Source organism: Aquarana catesbeiana, linkage group LG01 (assembly GCF_042186555.1).
Source record: "Aquarana catesbeiana isolate 2022-GZ linkage group LG01, ASM4218655v1, whole genome shotgun sequence".
In the NCBI taxonomy this organism is placed as follows: domain Eukaryota; kingdom Metazoa; phylum Chordata; class Amphibia; order Anura; family Ranidae; genus Aquarana; species Aquarana catesbeiana.
Genome location: NC_133324.1, coordinates 317,030,130 through 317,045,474, shown reverse-complemented (window position 1 = coordinate 317,045,474; position 15,345 = coordinate 317,030,130). Strand labels below are relative to the sequence as shown.

At 41.1% G+C, this 15,345-nt stretch overlaps 1 protein-coding gene across 1 annotated transcript in view; it reads right to left on the bottom strand.

Annotated features, from left to right (window-relative positions):
- UBE3B (ubiquitin protein ligase E3B) overlaps positions 1-15,345 on the bottom strand; it is a 94,444-nt gene that overhangs the window by 51,371 nt on the left and 27,728 nt on the right. The window contains exons 6-9 of the mRNA XM_073629793.1: positions 7,641-7,700; positions 2,334-2,438; positions 2,119-2,215; positions 1,090-1,175 (exon numbers count right to left, since the gene is read on the bottom strand). Of these exons, the coding sequence (XP_073485894.1) occupies positions 1,090-1,175; positions 2,119-2,215; positions 2,334-2,438; positions 7,641-7,700 (348 nt within the window). The remainder of the gene's footprint in view (positions 1-1,089; positions 1,176-2,118; positions 2,216-2,333; positions 2,439-7,640; positions 7,701-15,345) is intronic.

Below are 15,345 nucleotides of genomic sequence, written 5' to 3'. Positions count from 1 at the left end.
ACATGGTTATTTGGCTATAAAGGTTTACATAACGGTGGTAAAAACCTCAGACCTGATTAGGCTCATACCTGATTAGGCTAAAGAGGAGACTGAGGATGAAATAGACTTCAAAAGCAGAAGGCAATATGGCTCCAGGCTGCAGACTTTGGCACTTTCAGTAGGCACACTACAAGCAGCCCTGGAGCCTTTTATAGAAAGTGAGCTGGGAGCCACCCGATACAGCGGGACTGTTACCCCACTTTTCATATCTAGGATCGCACATTTTGTGGCCACATAGCGATAAGGCAAAGTACAGGCTCAAGGTAAGAGGCAAGCCCTCAGATACTCTTAAAACCCAAATTCACCAGATAGATACAATCAAAAAGACAAAGTTTCAGCAGTCTTAATGAAAAAAAAATAAATAATTGAAGAACAAAAAAAGTGCTAGCAAAAAAGTGGTTATTCTTAAAAACAGCAAAGGTGAAGAAAATATGTCCATCCTTTTAGGACACTAGGAAAAAAAACTGAGACATACTGGGGTTATCCTGGGCTGGGCTACAGTTTGTTTGCCAGTGTCCAATCCTGCTCGTGGGCCATTATATCCCAAAAGTTTAAGATTCTCTGTGTCCCTTAATGGGCAAATGACATTTTCTTAAAAACAAAAAAAGACTGATTTCAGAAAGCTAACATACCACAGTAAGGATCTTACTGTTCAAAATAAAGAGAAAGGTTTTCAGCCAAATGTGATTTAAAAATTAAAGTCATAGGCAAAGAGATGCATGCTAGGTCTACAGCTAGTTTGGAGCTGCAAAAGTTAACAAATTTCCTCTTAGCTATACTTCCAAGGCGCTGATTGATAAGTCCCAATTTATCTAGGAGAAAGATATCGTAGATCTTTGCTAATCAAAGTCATTTCAGGGCCAATTCATCAGTCAGTACTGTTTACAGATACTCATCTACTCTTACAGGTTCTCATCTAGCAGTGCATGTTATTCAAGGGGGTAGTTCTGATTCTTACAGGGAATCCATAATAACAGCTACAGTTTGAGCAAACAGAGGTGCATAATTTTATGCAATTGAGAAACACTAGTCTATGCTGTGGTTAAGTACCTGTAACACTGAGTAAAAGCCTTTCTGGTTGAGGTGACCCATTATGTTTGCACAGATATGGTTCATTGCTGGTCTCAAGCTTTCCCCTGAAATAAATACAGCTTGATTACAACTGTTAAAAAAAATAAAATAAACGTAATAACATGCTAGCTTAGGCTATGCATTTACATTGCAAGACAAAAACAGAGCTGTACGCAATTATGTAAGCCAGATCACACCCTAAGGTGGGAGATCATCCAGACATTTAGCATTGTTTGATTATTATTATGGCTAAAAAAATTACACATTTTTGAGTTTTCTTAGCCACTGATAAAATTTTACTATATGGAAATGTGAACCTCACAGATAAACAGAATATTCTGCTAAGTAGATTAAGCACTCTGAGCCTTGGCGGGACTGGCCAAGATATATTACAGTACCACTATAGCCTGTAAAGATGCCACTATGTGGACCCCAACTATACACAAACTTTGAGATGAGGGGGTTCATAGTAATTCTGGTTGCTCTCAGGATGTTTTATGGGAGGATTTCAAACAGGCAGACAATAGTGGTCACAGCTTTCACCTCTGATGCACATTTTATATACAGGGCCCATCCTTTACCTCCATAGCTCACTTAGGCCATAACATAAACTTTTACAGGTAATGCCTTGTTTAATTACTATGTTCAGGACTAAAACATAATAGTTTTTCATATGTATATAATATTTTACATTTACCACTTGTAGCCAGTATGTTGCAAGCATGGGGCAACAGTCACCTAAAATGACCAACCTGACTTGCACATACGTTGTGAATAGTTCATGCTTTGAGTAGACCTGAAAACCAGGGGTACACACTCCCCTTTCACTTACTCCTAGCAGGGAGGGCACTTTCTGCATTAGTAAGCCATAGAGCTGGGCTTTTTTTTTTTTTTATGAGATTATTACAGCTTTAAGCCAAAAATAACTTGGTGTGTGCTTAAATACAGTATTTACCAAAGAATACCGAGTACTATACGTGGCAGCTTTGTTAAAAACTGAAAACACACCTTTCCCTCTAAATATCTTCCAGGTGGAGGTGTCTGTGAAGTTGACAAGCATGGTGAGGTAGACAGTGATCAGCTTGGAGTCCTGCAAGATGTCCGGCTGAGTGAAGATTAAGAAAACTATCATTATCTCATAGATAAATGCTCTAATATATCAAGAACTCCCTCCTGTAGCTTTGCAATGTATAAAAAATATATTTCAAAACAAGACGACTCACTTTCAATGTCTTCAGAAACTCACAGCATATCCATAAGATGTCTTTAATTTGTTTTATCCACAAAAGTGTAAGGTCTTTGGACAGTGCAAGAGACACAAACCACACCTGCAAGACAAATAATGGTAAACAGTAACTGTCTATACATCTCTAACATACAGTATTACATAGATTTAATATTTAGATCTATTATTAAACAAAATTAACAAGAAAAAAATATTGCTGTATATGAACTTAGTGAATAACTGATAAGTACAGTAAACATACTTTATAAAAACATTAAAAATTATAGAAATATAAACAAGCATCAAAGAATATTTATGAGTTAACTGTGTTGTACTCTGGCACTGTAAAATAAATGCTACAACTTTGATATGTTTTTCATAAAAAAGCGTAAATTGTACCACTTTATGAAAAACAATATTTCTCTTCTAGTAATTCAAAATCTGAATGGTTTCTGTAAGGGGATCAATGTATTACATTGTATGAATGCACGATGAATGAATGAATGCATTGTTCATTCTCTTATGTGCGTGTACACCCCCCCATTGAGAACGTCAACCTGTAAAGAAACGCGTCTGGAGGAGGATACGTGCTGACGTCACCATGTCGTTTGACTAGGAGGACGGGGTTTTTTGTTACAGCCGACCGGCTCTGTATCTAGTGCCTTTTAAATTCTTCTAATATGTAAGTGCAATACTTCTTTTTACAATAAATCGTTCCAAACGTTATTACGCTATGGATGGTTTTCTTTCTTATACCCTGATTGAGTTATCGTGAATAATGGATGTCCACGATCGTAGCTGATTGCGGTGCTTTGACGATACATCTGGTACATCAGTCCAGGCATTTCCTATTAAGCAAAGGCCGTGGCTGGGTTATAACCAACTGCATGCTTTTGCTTGCCATCTGGTAAGCAAGTTTTTTATTAGGTGGCGGCACTTACGTTCGATCAAGCTCACCTGGGTGCCTTTTATGGACTTTATTAATGCTTATGTCTTTATATACAAGTCATTGCTGGTTTAATTTATATAGCACAGCTTTTCTTTTTCTATTTGATTTATGTGTGTACATTTGGGGGTCATCTTAACAATAATGGCAACATTTTGGCGTCATGCTAACGGAGCGCAAAACACAGCTTATACAGGAGTTTAGTTTTTTTTTTTTTTTTTATGCCTGTAAAAGCACCTCTATGTTAGTCTATGTGGCCATGCACACATAGGCGTTTACAGGAATATCTGAAGAGGATCGTGTACAGATAGAAAAAAAAAATGCACCAAATGCACATTTTGATTGGAGTTTTTAAACAGAAAAACATCTAAACGTGCATAAACACGCACATATGCATGTACATGTATTCCAATGGCCACAGTAAATTAATATTCTGCCCAGTAGAATGCATTTACAATCAAAAGCCATACGGGCATATATGCATGTGTATACATGCATATATATATATATATATATATATATATATATATATATATATATATATATATATATATATATATATATATATATATATACACACACACATATATATATACACACACTGTGACATTATGAAAGGCGAGGTGATTGATGGACATGATGTTTCACCTCGTATGCATTCATTTGCTGAGAACAAAGGTCTGGGTTTTACCAGCATGGTTGGTTCCGGACCAGATTTTGCAGTCCACTTGTGTCCACCAGCAGGTGGTATAAATAAAGCAGGATTGGAGCAAACAAATGCTCTTGGCCTGGGACTCAGGAAGCCAAAAACCTGAGAGCTACTTATGTGAAGTTTGCTTTGTAAGAGAAAAGGTTTGCATTATCTTTGTTTTGTGGGTGACTGTAAGAAGCCCTTCACCTGTGAGTTAGGAACCTGCAATTTCAGTTAGTGCCTGGATGGCAAGAATTTCTGTTTTTGTTATTTTCACACAACCTTTAAAAATAAAAAACTGGCTACAAGTCAGATTTTAAGAAACCTTCCATTTGGACTACTGTTTTTCCCAGGGAAGGTGATCCCCTTTGAGCTAACCCCTGACAATACATATATACACATACACAGTGGGTAAAATAAGTATTGAACAAGTCACCATTTTTCTAGGTAAATATATTTCTAAAGGTGCTATTGATATGAAATGTTCACCACATGTCAGTAACAACCCATGCAATCCATAGATACACAGAAACCAAAAAACAAATAAGTTTAGGAATGAAGTTATGTGTAATAAAATGGAATGACACAGGGAAAAAGTATTAAACACACTAACTGAAATGTATTTAATACTTAGTACAAAATCCTTTGTTAAGTAGGGTTAAGTTCTACAGTACTTTAAAGGGTAAGTTTACCTTTACAGAAAATCTGTAAGATGAATTTACACTGGACCCTCTCCCCATCCCCCCGGTCCCGCTGACCTAGGGTGCCATGATCTCCCGCACTGACACATCGTATAGCCGCTTTACCGGTCTGGGATATGAAATCCCTGCGGCTTAATCTCCTAAACGTACCTCGTAAAAGGTACGTACAGGAGGCAGAACCCACGTAGCCCATCCTGTCAAAGATGCAGGGATTTCAAATGCCCGGACTGGTAAAGCGGCTATACGATGTGTCACAGTGGGAGATTGCGGGACTCAATGTCAGCAGGACCAGGGGGGGTGGGGAGAGGGTCCATTGTAAGTTCACCTTACAGATATTCTGTAAAGGGGAACTTACCCTTTAAAGTACTGTAGAACTTAACCCTTAAAGGTGAACTTGCACTTTAAAATGAACTGAAGTCAAAAAGTTGCTTCAGATCCATCTGTCAGGAAAACCTAAAAGTATCTGCCAAACACTTACCTGTCACCCAGAGTGCTCTCGGTCCAGATCTGACAGGCCAGGGATTCCCCACTATGTCTTAAATCCTTGGATATGAAATTGGTGTTGGGAGAAATGGGAAGGCTGTCTTAAAATGCTAGTTGTGCAGCTGTCTTTGGCTTTTTAGCCTTTTTAATCACTGCCCCTGGAAAAGCATACAGCAGTGGAAGTCAATGTGAACTCAGACCTCCTTATCTGCATGCTGATTTCAGATCATTGACTCTGTAAGTATTGAGGCCACTGTATTAACATGACAGTCATGTACCTAGCAGGACATTAAAGGCAGCTTGGGTATTTCTCTTAGTACAGATTTCTGTAGCAAGAGACATACGCAGGGTGACATTACTGACCTCTTCTTCTGAAAATGGCTGTCATGATGACCTAGTAGCTTAAATACATGTTAAGAACATTATACAGATGTAAAGTTTGGAGTTGAACCTGCATTCTCTTTGCTGCATGCTTTTACCAGGTTAAAGTGGAGTGCCACCCACTTTTACAACTCTTCAGCATCCCTCACTAAACTGTGCACTGTAAACTAATTGGATATTTTTTAATTTTTTTTCTCAGCACTTACTGTATATCTGCTGTATTCATTTTTCACTTCCTCCTCCCTGGCCGTGGCCCATCGCATCATTTCCTGTTTGCAATGCCTTCTGGGAAGGGGCGGCAACTTCCTGACACTGCTGTTGCTATGGAAACCTGACCTGAAACCTATTACACTGCTTGTGCTGCACTGAGCATGTGTGAGATCTGCAAGGATGAGATCCAGGAAGAAATACAGTCTGGCTTCAGATGCCTACACTTAAGATGGCCACTGCCTGCTGTAAGTTTTTTAAAATAACAAACTACTGCTATGCAAAACAGACCTTAATTTACAGACGAACTTTACTAGAATACATTATAGGGGTATTTTTATTTAAAAAATGGAAGCCTCCATATTTCTCGTAGTACTGGTTTACTTAACTGCTTCAGCCCCGGAAGATTTTATCCCCTTCCTGACCAGAGCACTTTTTATGATTCTGTGTGGCCGTGCAACGTTATACCAAAACAAAATTGACGTCCTTTTTTTCCCACAAATAGAGCTTTCTTTTGGTGGTATTTGATCACCCCTGTGGTTTTTATTTTTTGCGCTATAAACCGAAAAAAGAGGGACAATTTTGAAAAAAAAAATATATTTTTTACTTTTTGCTATAATAAATACCCCACAAAAATATATTAAAAAAAAAAACATTTTTTCCTCAGTTTAGGCTGATATGTATTCTTCTACATATTTTTGGTAAAAAAAAAAAAAATAAGCGTATATTGATTGGTTTGCGCAAAAGTTATAGCGTCTACAAAATAGGGGATAGTTTTATGGCATATTTATTATTATTATTTTTTTTTTTATTATTATTAATGACGGCGATTTGCAATTTTTATCGTGACTGCGACATTATGGCGGACACTTTTGACACTGATTTGGGACCATTGTCATTTATACAGCGATCGGTGCTATAAAAATGCACTGATTACTGTGTAAATGACACTGGCAGGAAAGGGGTTAAACACTAGGGGTCGATCAAGGGGTTAAGTGTGTCCTAGGGAGTGATTCTAACTGTGGAGGGGATGGGCTACCACTGACATGACGGCGATCACTACTCCCGATAACAGGGAGCCTTAGTTACATAGGCACCTCCCCATTCTGCGGCTCCGTGACATGATCGCGGGCCCCCGGCGGACATTGAGTACATCCATTTGCCCACCGCTGCCATTGTGCCGACGTATATCGGTGTGCAGCGGTCGGCAAGTGGTTAAAGAGAAAGTAAACTTCCCTCTAATGTTTGCACCTATAGGTAAGTCTTATTATAGGTACTGTAAATATCTCCTAAACTTGCACCATTTAGAAGATATTTACTTATCATTGGCGCATGCGCTCTGAAGGAACGGCCGCCCATGCTATTTCTTCAAAGCCGTGACCGACGGCTCCCTCGCGGGAGTGACGTCATGCGGCTCCAGCCAGTCACACAGGCGAAGTCCGCGGAGGCCTCCTCTGTCAGTTTTTAAATTGTCTGCATCCCTGTTGAAGATTTTCCCTCACGTCTTCTCTGATAAAAGGCTGTCTCCAAAAGAGAAAGTGAGGGGAAAACTCTCTAACAGAGCCCTGGATAGAAGTAAAATATGACAGGATTCTAAGCTTTTCCTCAAAAAAAACTTTTGGATATAGATATACTGTACTTTAATCTCGTACTTTAATCTCGTACATAAAGAATGATTTATTGAAATTTGATAACAGAAAAGAAACACAAAACTAAAGTTGTTGCCTATAGCAACTAAACCAGATTCTTGTTTAATTTTTCAATAAAATGAAAATTGAAATATGACTGGTTGTCATTTATAACAACTCCGTCTTTCTACACATTTTATTTTCTCAAGTTCCAATAAATCAGCTCCAAAAGGGTCACAAAAAGGGTATCAATACATAGAATACATACCTTGGGCTCATTTTCACACTCCATACTGTTTAGAATACAACGGCAAAGTTTTTCAAATCGCTGCAAAAATTACAAAATATGTGTAAGATTAGAGATTCAGATGAGGAGGACAAACTTGTAAATAAACATAATAAAATATTAGTATCAGCATGAAAATAATTCATCATTCTTATTAAGAAGCACCATTTATTTCTCTTGTTCTGGGCTGAGGAAGCTGCTGATGTGGAGTCCTGCGTCTCTGCTGAGGTTGGTGCACATTGCTGTGGCATTGCCTTCTAGGTGCTAGAATTGGGCCACAATTTTTGCCATGCTTGGCTGCTTGCTCTGCCCGATTTTCTAAATTTTAGATGGCGAAAAGTGCTCCAGAGGTGGTACAGAGGTTGGGGTGCCATAGGAAGTACACAGGGTGCAGGATATTATGTAGGCTGAGGCAGGGGTTTGGAGGCAGCAGCGCTTAAAGTCCATCTATTCCAGTGATCAGGCCATGCCTCCCAATTTACAACAATCTTTAACCACTTGCCTACTGGGCACTTTTACCCATTCCTGCCCAGGCCAATTTTCAGCTTTCAGCGCTGTCGCACTTTAAATGACAATTGCGCAGTCATGTAACGATGTATCCAAGCAAAATTTTTATTTTTTTTGAGACAGAGCTTTCTTTTGGTGGTACTTAATCACCACTGAGTTTTTTTATTTTTTGCTAAACAAATGAAAAAAAGATAAAAATCCTATTTTTTTCAACATTTTCTGTAACAGCTTACCTGTAAAATCCTTTTCTTGGAGTACATCATGGGACACAAATCCTTAAGTGTTTACTTAATGGGTTATAGGCCACCTTCAGGTAATAGACACTGGTATACCCAATCCAGGAAGTTCACTCCCTATATAACCCCTCCTCCTTCCAGGAGCACATCAGTTCTTGTAGCAAAGCAATGTACTTAAATCCCCCAAAAAAGAGGGGAGGGACCTCTGTGTCCCTTGATTTACTCCAAGAAAAGGATTTTACAGGTAAGCTGTTATAAAAATACTATTTTCTTTATCATACATCATGGGACACAGAGCCTTAAGTAATTACTTAATGGAACGTCCCATAGCAATGCTACCTGAGGGAAGGGAGACACAACCCAGAGGGTACCCCCAGACTTGAGGACCTATACTGCTGCCTGCAGCACATTGCGCCCGAAGGCGATATTCTCATACCTCCTTACATCCAGCTAATAAAATTTTGTAAATGTATGAACTGAAGACCAAGTTGCGGCCTCACAGATCTGAGCCATGGAAGCCTGGTGACGCACTGCCCAAGAAGCACTAACGGCCCTGGTAGAGTGCGCCTTAACTTGAAAAGGGGGAATCTTACCCCTTAAATTATAAGTTTGAATTATAACTTGCCGAATTCACTTAGCCACAGTGAATTTCGACGCTGCCTGTCCTTTCTTAGCACCCTCTGGCAGAATAAATAAGACATCAGTCTTACGAATCTGAGCATTTGCCTTTAAATAGATTTTCACTGCTCTCACCACATCAAGACAATGTAGTGACTTTTCTTCCCTGGAACACGGTTTTGGAAAAAACAATAGCAGGACAATATCTTGGTTAAGGTTAAAACCTGAAACCACTTTTGGCAAAAAGTCTAGACGAGGGCTTAACACTCTGTCCTCATGAAAAATCAAATATGGCTCTTTACAAGAAAGAGCAGCCAATTCCGAAACCCTCCTTGCTGAGGATATAGCAACCAAAAATACTAACTTCCTTGTCAAAAGGACTAAGGGAATGTGTTGTATCGGTTCAAATGGCTGTTTTTGGAACACAGACAAAACTAAGTTCAAGTCCCAAGGGTTCAAGGAAAGATTGACGGGCGGATTAACCGTCATCACCCCTTGCATAAAACCTCAGACTAAAGAATGTGTAGCAAGCGGTCTTTGAAATAAGCACGATAAAGCTGAGACTTGGCCTTAATAGTACTCAAGGCCAAATTTCATGTATACCCCTAATTGTAGAAAGGCAAGAATTCTGCCTATGATATATCTCCGAGGGTGCCAACCCTTGGATTCACACCAGGAAACATAAGTCCTCCAGACTCTAAAATACATAGTTCTGGAAGCTGGCTTCCTTGCATTAATCAGGGTAGAGATAACTGACCCGGAGAGCCCTCGTTTATTCAGAATGTGGGTTTCAATAGCCAAGCCGTTAAATTTAGAGACTGTAAGGTAGGATGGAATATCTGTCCCTGTGAGAGCAGACCTAGCCGTAGTGGGAGGGTCCATGGGCCCTCCACTGCCATCTTTACGATTTCTGCATACCATGACCTTCTGAGCCATGCTGGTGCCACCAGAATTACTGGCTTTCTTTCCAGCTTGATCCTGCAAAGTCGTCGAGGCAGCAACTGAATAGGGGGGAATGCATAGATCAGTGAGAACTGATCCCACGGGGTCACCAACGCATCCGTTCCGCATGCGAGTGGATCCCTTGTTCTGGCCACAAAGTTGACTAACTTCACGTTGAACCTGGACGCTAGAAGATCTACTTTGGCAAACAGCCTGAAATATGTTGGGGTGAAAAGACCATTCACCTGGGAATAATTGCTGGCGACTTAAGTAATCCGCCTGCCAATTCTCTACTCCCGGAATGAAGACTGCCAATAGGCACGGAACATTCCTTTCTGCCCAAGTTAGAATATGGTTCAACAAATGTGAACAAATATCTGCGCTAACTAGAAAGAAGGGTTAGCTGCCAGCATAGTTTGTTGATTCATCAAACGCATATATAAAAAAAAAATCAAAATGCAGCGCTAAATTGAAACAAAGTTATCAAGTGAATATAATAGTCCATAAGAACTTTTGGAGAGTAGAGATGACGTGAAGCCTCCACCAAACTTCAGTGTGCACAAAGAAAGCACACCACCACACCCACGTGCTGCCAATCTGCTTACCAAAAAAATATAAAAAGCATGCGATGTAATCATATGATGCCAAGGCTCAACAGTAGCTCGGAATGACACTCCATCACAGACAGCCAGAAGATGGGAAAAGCCAGGTGGTCACATATCTTAATAAAAATAGGGTGTTGTGTTAGACGAGCAGTAGCAAACATTTTGAACCATTTTCTGGTGATTACTGTATTTCTGTCTCCATGTGTTCATCTCTAAAGGAATAACTGCTGGCGACTTAAGTAGTCCACCTGCCAATTCTCTACTCCCGGAATGAAGACTGCCGATAGGCACGAAACATTCCTTTCTGCCCAAGTTAGAATATGGTTCACCTCTCTCTGCGCTGAGAGACTCTTGGCGCCCCCTTGGTGATTGATATAGGCCACAGCTGTGGCATTGTCGGGTTGGATCCTGACAGGACAATCCCGTAACCTGAAAGTCCAGGCCTTTAGAGCCAGACGCACTGCCCAAATCTCTAGGATATTGATGGGCAAGGTTCTTTCGGCTCTTGACCACTGTCCCTGGACAGTTGTCTTTTCTAGTACTGCTCCCCAGGATAAAAGGCTGGCATCTGTCGTTACCACTTTCCATATAACTGGTCTGAAGGATTTTCCTTTCAGCAGATTCTGAGTTAGTAACCACCAATTGAGGCTTTGTGACACCCTTGGGGACAGCTGCATTGGCAAATCTAAAGCTTGAATCAGTTTGTTCCAAGCTCCAAGTTCCAAGGATACGGTTTTGCAAGGCTTGAATGGAACTGGGCATAGGGAACTGCTTCGAATGAAGCCACCATGGTTTCTAGTAACCTCATGCAAAGGCGAATGGAGGGATCACCTTTTGACCTGACCATCAGCACCAGCTCTCTTATGGAGTTGATCTTTGCCTGAGGCAAGAACACCTTTTCCTGGGCTGTGTCTATGATCAGATCCAAGTACTCCAGTCTTTTTAGCGGTATTAAGGAAGATTTCTCTAGGTTGAGAATCCAACCCAAACTTTAAAGGTAACTGGTTGTAATGCGTACGCTTTGCTCCAAATGAGCCACAGACTGGTCTATTAGCAATAGATCGTCTAGGTACGCTACCACTGTTATGCCAAGTGCCCTTAACCTGGCTAGAGGTCAGCACCTTTGTGAACACCCGGGATGCTGTGGCTAGCCCGAAGGGAAGGTCTACAAACTGGAAATGCTGCTGTTCTAACTCGAACCGCAGAAACTTTTGGTGAGCGGGAAATATAGGGACATGCAGATATGCATCCCTGATGTCAATTGATGCCAGAAGTTCTCCTCCTAGAAGGATAGAAACTACTGACCTGATCGTCTCCATGCAAAAGGAGCGGATCTTCAGTAACTGATTTAGATTTTTTAGATCTAGAATGGGTCGGACATCTCCATTTGGTTTTGGTACCATAAAAAGATTTGAATAAAACCCCAGACCTTGCTCTTTTGTGGGGATCTGTAAGATCACCCCTTGAGATATTAATTGGTCTAGTGTCTGAAACAGAAATTGTCTTCTCTCTGGATCTTTGGGAACACTTGACCTCAGGAAATGAGACAGTGGAAAGTCCCAAAATTCCAGCTTGTACCCCAGCGTTACCGTGGAGATGATCCATCTGTCCTGAATTTCCTCTTGCCAGACTTCTGAAAACTGCAGAAGTCTTCCCCCCACCTTGGTGAAGGGGGTTGCCTCTTCATGATGAGGCTTTAGGATTCTGCTTTGCAGGTTTCCGACCCCAGGACTTCTTTCGAGCCTGGGTCTGACCCTGAGGTTTTCCTCTAGAGTCTGACGGCGGAGGCCGTCGCCACTGCCTAGTGGCAGAAGCCCCTGGCGCAGGGGAAAGAGCCCGTTTAAATGAAGGGCATTTATACTTTCTTTTGACTGGTAAAGAGTACTTTTCCCATTAGAAATTGTTTGGATATATTTGTCCAAATCTTCTCCAAATATTTCACTCCCCATGAAAAGGGAACCCAGTTAGGAGGATTTTACATGGTGCTCCAGCTGACCAATTTTTTAACCACTGGATTGTACGCATATGTACAAGCATAAGCGTAAGGCGAGACGCCTGGTGAATAGAATCTTTAATGGCATCTATGGAAAAGCATAATGCTTTTGGTAGTTAGCCAATTCCCGGGCTTGTTGCGCGGGAACCTCTCTAAGGGCCTGTCTAAATTGCTCCTTTAGGGACTGACAGACGCCTATTGCAGCGACTGCAGGCTGAGTAACGGCACCTGCCAAGGAAAAAGTAGATTTTAACAGGGATTCCAACTTCTTATCTGTTGGATCCTTAAGCATTTGTGCATTGCCAACAGCAGTGGTCATCAACCCAGTCCTCAGGGCCCACTAACATGCCAGGTTTTATGTATTACTTTGGGGAGATGCAGACTAGAAGACTGCAATCACTGAGCAGCAAATGATATCACCTATGATGCATTTCAGTTATCTTGCAAACCTGGCCTGTTAGTGGGCCCTGAGGACAGGGTTGATGACCACTGGTCTACAGGACAAGTTAGGCTTTTATTCACACTGGAAATTGCAGCGTCAACTGCTGGTACTTTCCATCTCTTCCATGGGATAGAGAACTGAAAATCTCTTAGGAGGGAGAAAATGCTTACCCGGGTGATCTCATTCAGCACAAGCTGAAGCTGTTCAAGCTGTTCTAGTAATGCATGGACAGGAACCGCACCCAAAGGATCAGAAGGTTTTAAGCAACCCAAGGAAGAAACCCAGCTTTCAGGAGACTCCGTTAGAGGCAACAAAAAAGTGGAATGAACCAAAGAAAACTTTTTTTCTTTGTTTCGGTCTACGGCCTTCCTTTATCTATCTTCATGAGTTCAAGCTGATTACTTCTAGTGATACCGTTTTCATTACTAGAATCTTGTATATACGCAAGCCCTTATCATCCCCTCCAAGAGCTTGCATACTATTGATGTTAGGCTAACTGGTCCACAATTCCCAGGCATGTATTTTGGCCCCTCTTTAAATACTGGTGCTACATTGGCTTTTCTCCAAAACGCTGGTACCATTCCAGTCAGTAGACTGTTAGTAAAAATTAGAAACAATGGTCTGGCAATTACTTGACTGAGTTCCCTAAGTACAGTGGGGACGGAAAGTATTCAGACCCCCTTACATTTTTCACTCTTTGTTATATTGCAACCATTTGCTAAAATCATTTAAGTTCATTTTTTTTCCTCATTAATGTACACACAGCACCTCATATTGACAGAAAAACACAGAATTGTTGACATTTTTGCAGATTTATTAAAAAAGAAAAACTGAAATATCACATGGTCCTAAGTATTCAGACACTTTGCTCAGTATTTAGTAGAAGCACCCTTTTGATCTAATACAGCCATGAGTTTTTTTGGGAAAGATGCAACAAGTTTTTCACACCTGGATTTGGGGATCCTCTGCCATTCCTCCTTGCAGAACCTCTCCAGTTCTGTCAGGTTGGGTGGTAAACGTTGGTGGACAGCCATTTTTAGGTCTCTCCAGAGATGCTCATTTGGGTTTAAGTCAGGGCTCTGGCTGGGCCATTCAAGAACCGTCACTGAGTTTTTGTGAAGCCACTCCTTAGTTATTGTAGCTGTGTGCTTAGGGTCATTGTCTTGTTGGAAGCTAAACCTTCGGCCCAGTCTGAGGTCCTGAGCACTCTGGAGAAGGTTTTTGTCCAGGATATCCCTGTACTTGGCCGCATTCATCTTTCCCTCGATTGCAACCAGTCGTCCTGTCCCTGCAGCTAAAAAACACCCCCACAGCATGATGCTGCCACCACCATGCTTCACTGTTGGGATTGTATTGGACAGGTGATGAGCAGTGCCTGGTTTTCTCCACACATACCACTTAGAATTAAGGCCAAAAAGTTCTATCTTGGTCTCATCAGACCAGAGAATCTCATTTCTCATCATCTTGGAGTCCTTCAGGTGTTCATCTCCCGACTGCATCTCTGGAGCTCAGCCACAGTGATCTTTGGGATCTTCTTTACCTCGCTCATCAAGGCTCTTCTCCCCTGATAGCTCAGTTTGGCCGGACGGCCAGCTCTAGGAAGGGTTCTGGTCCTCCCAAACGTCTTCCATTTAAGGATTATGGAGGCCATTGTGCTCTTAGGAACCTTAAGTTCAGCAGAAATTTTTTGTAACCTTGGCCAGATTTGTGCCTTGCCAGAATTCTGTCTCTGAGCTCTTCAGGCAGTTTCTTTGACCTCATGATTCTCATTTGCTCTGACATGCACTGTGAGCTGTAAGGTCTTATATAGACAGGTGTGTGGCTTTCCTAATCAATTCCAATCAGTATAATCAAACACAGCTGGACTCAAATGAAGGTGTAGAACCATCTCAAGGATGATCAGAAGAAATGGACAGCACCTGAGTTAAATATGAGTGTCACAGCAAAGGGTCTGAATACTTAGGACCATGTGATATTTCAGTTTTTCTTTTTTAATAAATCTGCAAAAATGTCAACAATTCTGTGTTTTTCTGTCAATATGGGGTGCTGTGTGTACATTAATGAGGAAAAAAAATGAACTTAAACGATTTTAGCAAATGGCTGCAATATAACAAAGAGTGAAAAATTTAAGGGGGTCTGAATACTTTCCGTCCCCACTGTACACTCGGGTGCAAGCCATCTGTTCCCGGTGGTTTATTAATGTTAAGTTTCCCAAGTCCAATTCTAATTCTGTCCTCTTTTAGCCATGAGGGAGCTTCCTGTGATGTGTCACGAGGATAAACACTGCAGTTTTGGTTACTGAAGACCCCCCGATTACCTTGTGAAGACTGAGAAGAATAAATTC